This window comes from Phoca vitulina, unplaced genomic scaffold (genome assembly GCF_004348235.1).
Source record: "Phoca vitulina isolate PV1807 unplaced genomic scaffold, GSC_HSeal_1.0 scaffold47, whole genome shotgun sequence".
NCBI lineage: Eukaryota > Metazoa > Chordata > Mammalia > Carnivora > Phocidae > Phoca > Phoca vitulina.
In genome coordinates, this window is record NW_022589750.1 from 10,073,646 (window position 1) to 10,087,307 (window position 13,662).

Here is a 13,662-nt window from a genome sequence, read left to right on the forward strand (position 1 = left end):
GGAGCTGTGAGGCAGAAAAAAGGGGGTAAAAATTCCTCCTTCCCCCAACTTTTGTTCTGTTCACGCCCTCAACAACTGTATGATGCCCACCCGCACTGGAGCAGGCAATCTACTTTGCTGAGTCTACCAATTCAAACACTAACTCATCCAGAAATACTCTCATAGACACACCCAGAAAGAACGCTTACTATGGGCACCTTGTGGCCAGTCAAGTTGACCCATAAAACTAACCATCACACTCAGTGTCAAAATAGTTGAAGCAATGCTGTCCAACAGAACTATAATGTAAGTCACGTGTAATTTTAGTAACCACACTGAAAAAGTCAAAAAGCAACAAGTGAAATTAATAATGTATGTATTGACTTACCAAACATATCTAAAATATTATCAATTACAATATGTAATTGATATAACAATATTAATGAGATATTTTACATTATTTTTTCATACCAAATCTTCAAAACCTAGTGTATTTTTTATGGTTATAGCACATCTTAATTATCCACATTTCAAGTGCTGAATAGCTACATGGAACTAGTGCGCTACCATATTGGACACTGCAGGTCTAAAGAACCCTTCATTGTCTGGACATTCTGCAGAACATCACTCTAGGACACTATATTGATGACATCATGCTAACTAGACCCAGTGAACAAGAAATGGCAGGTATTCTAGATGCCCTGGTAAGACACATACATGCCAGAAGGTGGGATATAAGCCCTACAAAGATTCAGGGGCCTGCCACACTGGTGAAATTTTTTTTTTTTTTTTTTTTTTAAAGATTTTATTTATTTATTTGAGAGAGAGAGCATGAGAGGGGGGAGCGGGAGAGGGAGAAGCAGACTCCCTGCCGAGCAGGGAGCCCGATGCGGGACTCGATCCAGGGACTCCAGGATCATGACCTGAGCCGAAGGCAGTCGCTTAACCAACTGAGCCACCCAGGCGCCCGAAATTTTTAAAACTGTTAGATATTTATGTAGAAAATAATTTAACTTGCCCAAAGAGAGGTCTGGCCTCAGCTCTTGGCTAGTAGGCAGTCATTTCTAGATTGTTGTAATGTCGTATCTGATAGAAGTGTTTTGTTATAACTTGGGCCAGCCATATTGTAACAATATGATTTGGGGTGGGGCCTTTGTATCACGTGGTGACCTCTGGAGGTGCTGCACACTGAGATCAGTTGCAAAGGCAATCAACCATGCTTGTGTGATGGAGTCCCAATAGAGACTTTGAACTCTACCCTTGGGTAAGCTTCCTGGTTGGAAATACTCCATCGTATTGTCATATATCAATGCCAGGAGAATAATACTCTCCTGACTCCATGGGGAGAGGACAATTGGAAGCTCTGTGTTTTGTACTTGCCTGGATTCTGCCCTATGCATTCCTTCCCTTGGCTGACTCTAACCTGTATCTTTTAGCAGTTAGAAATTATAGCTGTGAAGGTAACAGCTATCAATGAACCGAGGTTCCCAACTGGCTGAGCCACACAGGCGCCCTGAACCCCCAGCTATTTTTAATAATATTTGTTGGGCACCTGGGTGGCTCAGTAGGTTAAGTGTCTGCCTTTGGCTCAGGTCATGATCCCAGGGTCCTGGAATCGAGTCCCGCATCAGGCTCACTGCTTAACACGGAGTCTGCTTCTCCCTCTCCCTCTGCCCCTCCCCTGCCCACTCACACACACACTCTCTCTCTAACAAATAACATCTTTTAAAAAATAATTTTTTTTGTTTTTTTATTTCCTGAATTTTCATTATAATAGTCTAGGTGTGTATTTCCTTTTGTTTGGAGTTCATAGTGATTTTTTTTTTTTTAGAGAGAGTGTGCTAGTGGGGGGGGGTGGTGGAGAAGCAGAGGGAGAGAGAGAATCTTAAGCAGGCTCTATGCCCAGTGTGAAGCCCAACGAGGGCCTCGATCTCACGACCCTCAGATCATAACCTGAGCTGAAATCAAGAGTAGGACACTTAACTGACTGAGCCACCCAGGAGCCCCTCATAGTGATTCTTGAATTGGTAGGCTGGTTTCTGTCTTCACTTCAGGAAAATTGTCAGCCATTAACGTTTCAAATATCTCCTCTGCTACATTCTCTCTCTTCTCCCCTTCTGGGACTCTCATCAAGCATATGGTAGACCTCACTGTATTCTTCTCTATGTCTCTCACCTTCACTACATGCTTCATTCCGGATATTTTCTTCTGACTTGTCTTCCATTTTACAAATTCTCTCTATTGTAACCCTGCCTACAAATCCATCAATTTGGTTCTTGGTTTCAATTATTTTGTTTTTTTCAGTTCTAGAATTTCTAGTTGCTTCTTTTTCATCTATATTCTGTCAGTTTTTATACTTTCCAGTTCTCTGCCCAAATTTCCAATGTTCTTTTTTATATCCTTGATCATAATAAGCATAAGTATGTTCAAATCTATGACCAATAATTCCATACCTGGAGCTCCCGTATCACTATTTCTATTGTTTATCATTTTTCTTGGCTCTTGTTCCCAGCGTCTTATCTCCTCATGCACCTGGTATCTGTGATTGTGCCAGACATTATGTTTGAACAATCGTTTATGGAAATAATTTGAGACCTTGGGTGGTATTACCTTATTCCATGTGGATTTTTTTTTTTTAAAGATTTTATTTATTTATTTGACAGAGAGAGAGAGACAGTGAGAGAGGGAACACAAGCAGAGGGAGTGGGAGAGGGAGAAAGAAGCAGGCTTCCCGCTGAGCAGGGAGCCCGATGTGGGGCTCGATCCCAGAACCCTGGGATCCTCACCTGAGCCGAAGGCAGACGCTCAACGACTGAGCCACCCAGGCGCCCCTCCATGTGGATTTTTATTTGCTTCCACCAGGCACCCAGGGCACCAGGAATCAGAATTTTCTTGATGAATTGCTGGGGGTTAAGATTTCCTGAGTCACACAGATGACTTGAAGCTGGGTTGCCATCCCTGCAAAGGGCTGGTTTACTTCTGATGTAGCTTTTTCAGAATCCTGACCCAAAGCAACCCTGGGGCTCCAAATTTTGTCCTAATGTCTGTGACATTATCAAAAGCATCACTCAGCTAGCTTCTCAGTCTCTTTTCCCTGAACAAGGAAGCTCCCAGAAAAGAGGCCCCAAATGCAGGACTTAATTCACTGGATTTTGTTTTTCTGCTCTCTCTTCATCTGATAATTTTCATTATCTTCTTATTGCCTCAATGTCTTGCGGTTTTTGGGTTTAGTTTTCCTTTTTTAGTTTTCCACAGCAGGTGACTAGTCCAAATGACCTGCTTTACTGTTATTAGAAGTTATTTCATGAGAGGGAGGCATATGCAAGGGGATCTCCAAAGGCCAAAGGAAAGACTGAAGGAAAAGGCCAACAACTTCAGCTTGACAAGAAATGGTTTATTAAGGGGACTTATGGACAGAAGTGTGTCTTGGGCAGCTGTAAGAAAGTGGGTTTCCACAACCCCACCTCCAGTGAGAACTGCTTTTATAATTCTAGAGGCCGGGGAGTACATGCTTGTAGACCACCTGCGAAGAAATATTTGAGAGTAGTTGTGTATCATAGTCTTACCTCCAGAGCAGATCAAGGATGTTATGCCCCAGGGGTGTACGTAAGGAAGTCTCTGTTATGCATATTTAAGAGATTATTGTCATGTCTCCTACTTGTTTTGGGTTCCTTTGATGGCAAAAATGTGCACTAAACTCCCATTTATCTGGCATGATTAGAGACTATAGAAGAAATAAATTACATTAAGCCCAAATTGTTTTGATTTAGCTTTGATTAAAGCTAAACTCAGAGGCCACGATTTTTCTTAGAGATAAATTTTACAAAGCTGTGGATGCAAATGCTTTTGAGAATGTAAAACACTGGTTTAAGAATTAGCCTTTGAGAGTTGATGAGAATTGTAAGTTACAGCAATACATATTCTGAGACTTGTCATAAATCTGAGTTTGTTTTTATCTGGTACAGGGAACTTTTTTTTCCTATAGTGTCAAAAGATTTATTTGAATAATTTCCTTCAGGTTATGAATGTTTGATATAGACAACTACATTTGTTAGAATGTTTGTTATAGAATTTTTCTTTTTTTTTTTTTTTTAAAGATTTTATTTATTTATTTGACAGAGAGAGAGATAGCGAGAGCAGGAACACAAGCAGGGGGAGTGGGAGAGGGAGAAGCAGGCTTCCTGCCAAGCAGGGAACCTGATGTGGGACTCGATCCCAGGACCCTAGGATCATGACCTGAGCCGAAGGCAGACGCTTAACGACTGAGCCACCCAGGCGCCCTAGAATTTTTCATTAAATTTGTAAAAGGTGTTTTTATTCACTGGCTTTGTGATAATTACCTCGCTGATTTGTTGTGATTGATACAACTGTTATAAAAAGACTGTGAGGGGGCCGCCTGGGTGGCATAGTCAGTTAAGCGTCTGACTCTTGGTTTTGCGCAGGTCATGATCTCGTGGGTTGTAAGATCGAGCCCCATGTTTGGCTCGGCGCTCAGTGTGGAGTCTGCTTGAGACTCACTCCGTCTCTTCCTTTGCCCCTCCCCCCCCAAATTAATAAATTAATCTTAAAAAAAAAAGACTGTGAGGATTCCCTTAAAATTTGTAATATAATGGGCGCCTGGGTGACTCAGTTGGTTAAGCGTCTGCCTTCAGCTCAGGTCATGATCTCAGGGTCCTGGAACCGAGTCCTGCGTTGGGCTCCCTGCTCAGGGAGAAGTCGGCTTCATCCTCTGCCCCTCCCTCCACCCTGGCTTGTGCGTGTGCATGCTTATCTCTCTCTCTCTCTCAAAAATAAATAAATAAAATCTTTAAAAAATTAGGAATATAATTAAAGGGATTCCTTCTGGTGAAAACTCATTTTGTTTTATGTGTAAATTAAAGTGGCTTTAACAAATTAATTTAGAAATGCAATGCAGAATATCCAGTTTGCCACAACTGGGTATTCAGGCGAATGGAATACTCCTGCTTATTTTTATATTCTTGTTTTATTTCAACTTTATTCATCTGTGGGTCATCAAATTCCTACAGATTAAATGGTAGTACAGTACACTTAAAGCTTCCCTAAGCGTATAAACCCTTTAATGGGTGATGATTCAGAAGGCATCTGCACTACTAGCTATCACTCATCGCCTTGTATTTGCCCAATAAATAGACACTCCACGCTGGAACATCAGCTGAATAGGTATTAGCTGGAGGTGGAGAAAAAGACAGGAGCAAGCAGTATGAGCAAAGAGCTTGGAGTCAGACTGACAGTGGTCCAAATCTTGTCTCTACCCCTTGCTAGCCTTGTGCTCCCTGGGTAAATTACTCTGAGCCTCAAGGTCATCATCTGTAAATTGGGGGGAATGATATTAAGCCATCTCATGGGGTCTTTTTTGGCGGGGGGAGAATGTAAAGGATACACTGAGATTGTGATTATAAAGCACTTAGTATACTGAGAGCACAGAAGTACTTAAGAAATAATGGCAGGTATTACTACCTCACTGAGAATACATATTCTGCTGCCTGGAGGAGTAAAGACAGCTCCAGAATTTCTGCTAGGAGGGCCTCAAGAGCAGTAATCACAAGGGAAGGCAGGGTAGGACGCTGCTTTTACATTGATTCTATGCTTAGTTAGAGAAAACGAGGAAGGGTTTACGACTTACAGGTATTAGAACATTCCCCCCATATTCCTTGGCACTGCTCCCGTTCAGTGATGATATTCAGGGGATTTCTTGCACTCCCTCTTCTGACCCAGGAAACTAACCAGTCAACAAATACAAAAAGGCGCTGCCAAGGGATTGGACTCTGGGGGAGAAGGGAAAGAGAGAAGGGCACTGTGCTTTCTTGCCAAGTGTGTGGATGCCCTGTCCTTACACTTCTGCTAGATCCCACTTATTCCCTTATATCAACTGCACCTCGGCCGCACTCTTCCTTGACTTCAGCCAATCTCCATTTCCTGGGAGCGAAGGGCAAGACCTTTGGTTTTATTGGCCACAGGCAGCAAAGTGGTCCTCCTGAGTGCAGCCTGGTTTCCAACAGCCCCTCTGATCGCTGGAGGACAGACACTGCCCAAATCCCCTTGCTGCCTCTACTGAGGCCCACAGGAGTTAAGCAGACATCCATTCTCAGCACCAACTCAGGTCGAGGATACACTCAGGCATCCAGAGCCTCGGCCAGTCTCTCTCGCTTCTGCCTGACCACACTCTCTTTACCCAGGCAGCAAGAGGTTCGATCTTTAGCTTCGGAGGTGACTCTCTAAGTTTGAAATCCAGGGTTCATCCCTAGTTAGCTTGTGACCTTGGGCAAGATTTTATTTATTTATTCATAAGAGACAGAGAGAGAGAGAGAGAGAGGCAGAGGGAGAAGCAGGCTCCCAAGGAGCAGGGAGCCCGATGCGGGACTCGATCCCAGGACCCTGAGATCATGACCTGAGCCGAAGGCAGACGCTTAACCATCTGAGCCACCCAGGCGCCCCAAGATATTTTTCTGTGCCTAGTTTTCCCCACACCAAGACTGACCCAAGGACCATTATTAATCTGGAGGGTCCGGCACAGTAACTGCATAGAAAACTTTCAATAAATATCAGCTGTGACTACCTCACAGGCCCGGGACCAAAACAGACAAACCTATTAAGTTGCTCTAATTATATAGTGAAAAGACCCTGGGTTCTAATTATAGTCCCAACACTGACACTTAATAGTCTTGGACAAGTTGGACTCTTTTTGATCCTGTTGCCCTCGACCGACCGTCACGTGATGGACTTCACTGATGTTAAAAAAAAAAAAAACCTCAGTGAACATTTATTGAGTGCTAACTTCCAGACTCCTTCCTCAAAGGAGTACCCCCAAGGCTACAATTATTACCCAATCAGCGCACTCACCAGGTGGTGAGGGACACTGGTGGGGGTTGGTGGGGGGCGGGGAAGACTTGTTTCCCTCTGCTTTAAGGATGGATGGAGGGCCAGAGTTACTGGGGAAAAGGCAGTTGAACAAAGCTTGAAGGATCCTTCTCACGAGTTTGCCTTGTAATTACTGGCGATGCTTTTATTTTACCGTCCCTTTCAAACTTGAGCACTGGTGCAGGGATTTGGTTCTGAAAATAAGCCCACTTCTCCTTTTTATTGCCGAGGTCACTGTGATTGAGAAGCCAGTGGAGCCGCATGAAGCAGGTTATGCCTCCTCTTCCCTCTTCGAGGCACCGTGACCTCCTGGTACCCGCGCGACCCGGGGCGGGGTGGGGGGCTCTGCTCGCCTGGGAGAGCAGGCCTGGCGGCGCAGGGGGCAGCTGCTCTGGCCGGCCAGCTAACCGGAACGGAGAAGCAGAAGCGGCTAAGCCGGAGCGTGGCAGTGCTGGCCTCGCCTTGTGTACGAGGGCACGCTGTGAGTGCCCACGGCCGGCCGCCCCAAACCTGAACACCGCGCCATACAGCTCCAAGGTCGCGGGGTTAGGGGGGCGCTCCGGCTCCGGGACGGTCACTTTCGCGCGGCATCTCTCCACCCGGGCCAGCGACGCGGGACCTAGGAAAGTGCACAGGCCGCACGCGCGCAGGGTCACGTGGGCGGGCCGGGCGCGTGCCCCCGCACCCTCGAGAGGAGGCGGGGATGGGGGGCGGGGCCGGCGGCGCGGCCTCCCGTGAAGCCTCGCGCGGGGAAGGACCGGAACTCCGGGCGGGCGGCTTGTTGATAATATGGCGGCAGGAGCTGCCTGGGCTTCTCGAGGAGGCGGTGGGGCCCACACCCGGAAGAAGGGTCTCTTTTCAGGCTAGTGCGGCGGCCGCTGCGGACCCGGAAGTCCGGGCCGGTTGCTGAATGAGGGGAGCCGGGCCCTCCCCGCGACAGTCCCCCCGCGCCCTCCGCCCCGACCCGGGCCCCGCCATGTCCTTCTTCCGGCGGAAAGGTAGCAGAGGGGGCTCCGGCGGGGAGTCAGGCCGGGCCTCAGGGGCGGCGGTGGGGCAGGTGGGCCTGCACGGGCTTCCTCCCGGGTGGCGGCGAGGCCCTCGGCCTCCGCGCAGACCCCCCCCTGCGTGCCTTGCTTTGCTCCGGGACTCTGCAGGGAGGGAGAAGGTGGCCTCCTCGCGCGAGGTCAGAGGGGAATCGTCTCGCTGGTCCAAAAGTATTTGCCGAAGCCCGTACAAGTTAATGCCTGTTTGCGCAAAAACAGTTTTCGCGTTTGTGTGCGTGCGTGTCTAAACGGCGGATCCAGAAAAGAAATTCCTTTAGTACCGTGTTACGGAAGTCTCTGACTTTTCAGAATATTGAGGGTTTTATGTCTAAAAGCAACATGTGAAAAAGCTGTTTTCTTCAACTGGTGCTATTTTCTAGTTTCCCTTTTTTGGGGGGTGTGGGGAGGGGGAATCCTGCAGTTCCTAAAATAACATGACTTATTGCTAAAAGTTCCCTAATGAAGAAGATTATTTCTTTTGATGACTTAGCAAGTCGACTAACTATTGGAACGCTCACTTTGTAAACTACTTGTGTTTCTGATTTTCAGTTGTAATAGCTGCCCAGTTTTTAAGTAGAGGCAGCTTAATTTTGATCCTGGATAAAGTTGTTGTGTTGCATTCAAAATATATATCCAAAATGAACAAGTGGAGGTCTTTTTGGATGATAGTGGTTCTTTCAGTTCTTGTTATTTAAGAGAAAAGGTACAAGAGAAAAACAAAAAAAACACCAAACTGTATCAGGGACTTGGGTTCACATGACTGCTCTGCTACTTTCTGTCACCTGGGACAGAAAAGCGTTAACCCACTTTTTTCTCCTCTTTCAACCGAGAATTAGATGATTCCTAAAGGCCCCATTCAGATATGAATTCAAGAATTCCTTTTAAGTACAAGTAGAGTTTTAGTAACTGATGTCATGGGGTGAGTGAATGAAACTGTGATGAATGAATGAAAGCACTGCTGAATGAAGGAAACCTGTAAAATGGTACAAGGAAGCTTTGTTGATAAGGTATCTTGGTGTAGTTTATAGCTCTAATTTGTTTGACAGTGTTAAAGTAGGTTTTGTGGTTTTGTTTTTGTTTTTTTAAGGGGAAAGAAAGCATTCCATGTATAATGAGGCAGATTGCATGTTGCGTAATAGACCGTTGTCTCTGTTCAACAAATACTATTGAATGTCTGCTGCTTGGCAGGCACTGTGTTAGGCCCTCATTATTAAGCACTGAACAAGACTAAGTCCCTGCACCTATGGAGCTTATTGTCTGCTGGGGCAGACAGACAATAAATCTCTTTCAGTACCTGTGTGTATTTACAAATTGATAACATGTTCTAACACAGATAAGGTGAGAGGAGAAGCATATTTTGGTTTGATGTTAGAGAAAAGCCTCGGCAGGTGACCTTGACACTTAGAGCTGAGGGATCAGTAGGAGGTAACAGAGGCTAGGGAGGAGCATGTTCAAAGGTTGTGAGTCAAGAAAGAGTTTGGTGCCCTTCAAGAAAGGATGGAAGGCCACTGTGATTTGGGCTTAGGGAGGTAGACAAGATTCAGAGCTTTGTAGGCCATAGTTAGGTTTTATTCCAAATGCAGGGACACTATTTAAAAAAAAAAAAATTTTTTTTTTTTGAAAGAGAGCACAAGAGGGGCAGGGGAGAGGGAGAGAATCTTAAGCAGGCTACATCCGCTTTGGGGCTGGATCTCATGACCCTGAGATCGTGACCTGAGCTGAAATCAAGAGTCAGACACTTAACCCACTGAGCTACCCAGGCGCCCCTTAAAAATTTTTAAAGAGGAATGATTTGATCTTATGTTATAAAAAGATCATTGTAGATGCTTTTTGCAGACTGAATGTGGCAAGAGTAGAAGCTGGAGATGCTTCTGTTTAGGGATCCCATCCAGTCTTTAAATACCATTTTTAAATACCACCTATATGCTGATGACTCCTGAATTTACATCTCCAGCTTGAATTCTCTCCCCTGAATTAGGAATGGTATATACATCCAACTGTTGGTCCACTTTATACCTCTACCTAATAGATATAGTTATATCTATTAATAGAAATAATAGACTAACAGATGGATCTTTTACTAACTATATCTAAAATTTAACTCCAGATTTTTTGTCACCTCAGTAAATTGCATTTCTGGTCTTTTAATTGCTCAGGCTAAAACTTTAGTACCTTCTTGAACCTCTCTTTCTCTCCTACTCTATATCTACATAAGCAAATCTGCTAAGTCTACCCCAGAATGTAACCAAATTCAGCCTTTTCTCGCCATCCCTGACTATTAACTCCCTGGTCTAGGTGGTCATCTCTGTTTAGATTGGACAGTTAAGGAAGTCCTCTGAGAGGATGTCATTCAAATCTCAGCTTAAATGTTAAGAGGAAGCTGGTTTTATGAAAGTAGAGGAAGCAAGGGCGCCTGGGTGGCTCAGTCGGTTGAGTGTCCGACTCTTGATTTTGGCTCAGGTCATGATCTCAGGGTCATGAGATTGAGCCCTGCATTGAGCTCCGCACTGAGCGTGGAGCCTGCTTGGGGTTCTCTCTCTCCCTTTCCTTCTGCTCTTCCACCCCCCCACCTCCCCACCCCCCCGCAGCGCTTGCTTGTTTACCCGCTCGCTCTGTCAAATAAATAAATAAAATCTTTAAAGACAAAAGGGAAATAGAAAAAGCAGAGATATGTTGCTGTAGGCTTCAATTTGGTTTCCCTTGTTCCATCCTTGACCCCTATGGTATATTTTCAAAATGCATTATGCCACATCTCTGTTCAAATTCCTCCAGTAGCTTCCTATACATGGCCCTCCTTAATCTAGTTCCCATTTCCTCTCTGTTCATCTCCTCCTCTCCTTTTCCATCACTGTTCTATTTATATTGGCCTCTTTGTTGTCAAATACATTCCCGCCTCAGGGCCTTTGCACTTATTTTTTCTCTCTGCCTGGAAACCTCTTCCCACAGACACCCACTATTTTGCTCTCTCATTTTCTTCAGGTTTTTGATCATTTGGCATCTTGGTGAGGCTTTCTCTGTTCATCTTACTTTTAACATTGCAGTCCCTAGCCCCTGCACTCCTATCTTGCCTACTTTCTCTACAGCATTTATCACCATCTACTTTTCTCTGTATTTTATTAAGATGGAAGCTGATTTTGTTCACAGCTGTATCCCCATGTCTAGGTCAGTGCCTGGGTATAGTTAGGAATTTAGTAAATATTTGTTGAATAAGTGAATAAAAACAAGAAAAAATATCCACTAGTAAAAAGTGCTGAGCAGGGAATTTAAACTGATGTGGGATTAGATCACAGGATGATAATATTTGTTCAGATAATAAGGGAAGGCTTGTCTGAGAAGATGGTATTTAGTTTGAGATCTGAATGAGGGGAGAGAGCCAGCCTCACAAAAGATCAAAGGAACTGCATTTTAGCCAGAGAGAACTAGAAGTACCAATGTCCTGAGGCAGCAATAGCTGGGTGTGTTTAAGGAACCTGAAGAAGGCTGGAACTTACTGGGTATGGGATATGTTTTGGAGATAGAAATAGCATAACTTGAATAAGTGATTGGAGTGAAGAAAAACTGGGAAAGCTTTGGGCTTAGAGCTTGGGGCAGGAAAAATTAAAAACTGTCTTTTGGCAATTGTGAGTTTGTGATAACACATCCATGTGGATACATCGAGGAGGCAGTGGGATGTATGAGTCTGTAGTTCTGGAAAGAGGTCGGAACGTGAGATCTGGTTCTGGCTTTAAAAATATTTTGCAGGGGCGCCTGGGTGGCTCAATCGGTTAAGCTGCTGCCTTAGGCTCAGGTCATGATCCCAGGATTCTGGGATTGAGCCCTGCATCAGGCTCCTTGCTCAGCAGGGAGCCTGCTTCTCCCTCACCCTCTGCCTGCCGCTCCCCCTGCTTGTGCTCTCTCTCTCTCTCTCTCTGTGTCAAATATATAAATAAAATCTTTTAAAAAGAAAAAATATTATGCATAACTGATGATTAATGACATGGGACTAGATCAGATCACCTAGAGAATACATAAAATGTGTGAATTAGTTGTGTTGAAAGGCTAAGGCTGTTGTAACAAAGATACACTGAAGTGTAATGGCTCAAACAAGATAGATTTTTTTATTACTCTCTTGAGTGTAACGGTCCAAATTCATTGGGTGGCTTTGCTTCACAATCATTCAGGGATCACTTTCCTCCCATCTTGTTACACCTCTTTCCCTTAGGGTATGGTCTGTTTTGTCAAAACTGGGTCATAGCCCTTTCTGTCTGTCCTCAGTCCTTTGACCCATGGTAAGGAGGAAAGAGAAGCTTTGGCCAGAAAGTGGCACATAATCATTTCTATTCATCTTCTATTGGTGAGAAGTTAGTCATATGGTTTATATAACTGCAAAAGCTTCTGGGAAATTAGAGTAATTAGCCAGCTAGTAACTAGCTACTAGGCTACAGCCCCCCTGCTAGAAAGAGGAAAATGAGTTCTGTGGGCCAGGTAGCCTTTCCTGCCATACTATACACAAAAACGGAGCCTAGGTGAAAGCTCTGGAGTTAAGCCAGCTTTTAGAAGTTAAGTTGAGGGGCACCTGGGTGGCTCAGATGGTTGGGTGTCTGCCTTCCGCTCAGGTCATGATCTCCAGGGCCAGGGATCAAGCCCCCTGTCAGGCTCCTGGCTTGGCAGGGGGTCTACTTTTCCCTCTTCCTCTGCCTCTCCCCTTGCTTGTGCTCTCTCTTTCTGTCTCTCAGATGAATAAATAAAATCTTTAAAAAAATTTTTTTAAAAAGAAGTTAAATCGAGGAACATGAACCGTTGGCAAAGGAGAATCGAAAATAAAATGCCAGTTATATAGGAGTGTGATATCATGGAAGCTAAGAGAAGATAATGTTTCAAAAAGAAGGGAGTATTGTGTTGAATGTCACTTGCAAGATCAAGATAGAAATAACTACTCAGTTTGATAATGTGGAAGTAAATGATGACTTTGAGAGGGATATCAGTGGAATGGGTTGGAGGGAGAATGTGAAGTGTGGAAAGTAGCAAGAGTAAAAACACCCTTTTCAAGAAACTACAGTGAAAAGGAGCTGAAAGGGGCTCTTGGGTTAAGGGATTTATTTATTTATTTATTTATTTTTAAGATAAAAGATGCTAGAATATGTTTGTATGCTGATAGGAATGATCTGGTAGAGAGGGAGAAAATGGTACAGAAGAGAGAGGTGTTAAGTCCTGAGGGATGGGATTAAAGCCTGACTATACCAAGATTTGGTTAGGGTGTGCTGCTGTTGGGAATGGCAATTGGTAGGACCACTTGTATAAAGTTTAAAAACCTTCAATCAGTGCTGTATGTTGTTTATAGATACAGAAATATATTAAAGAATAAAAATATGAGTAGAAACAATAAATATTCAATTTATGAAATTATTTCCCTAGGGAGAAGGGGGAATGAGATCAGGGAGAGACTTAAGTTGCACATACATGTCTTATTTCTTTTGAAAATTTTTCAGAAGCAAATACAGCATAATGTTAAGATTTGATAAGCCTGAGTGTTACTCAAATTATTTTCTAGTATTGTCTTTGTTTTAGATGTTTCATAATAAAAAGAAATAGAGAAACAAGAAAAAGCATAGTCAGCAGTACAAAATAAGGTGGCTGAAATAAACCTAAATAGATCAGTAGTCACAGTAAATGTAAATAGACTAAATTCTAGCAGAAGATTGTATAGCTAAAAAACAAAAAGGCTGGATAAGATCCAGCCATGAACTACTGGGAACGCAACTAAAACATAAGGACATAGAGA

The 13,662-nt window shown here is 44.1% G+C and overlaps 1 protein-coding gene across 1 annotated transcript in view; it reads left to right on the forward strand.

Annotated features, from left to right (window-relative positions):
* The first annotated feature begins 7,598 nt into the window (after window positions 1-7,598).
* The window catches only part of AKAP10 (A-kinase anchoring protein 10), a 98,154-nt gene continuing 92,090 nt past the window's right edge, over window positions 7,599-13,662 (forward strand). Inside the window, exon 1 of the mRNA XM_032431721.1 lies at window positions 7,599-7,856. Within this exon, the coding sequence (XP_032287612.1) occupies window positions 7,769-7,856 (88 nt within the window). The 5' untranslated portion in view covers window positions 7,599-7,768. The remainder of the gene's footprint in view (window positions 7,857-13,662) is intronic.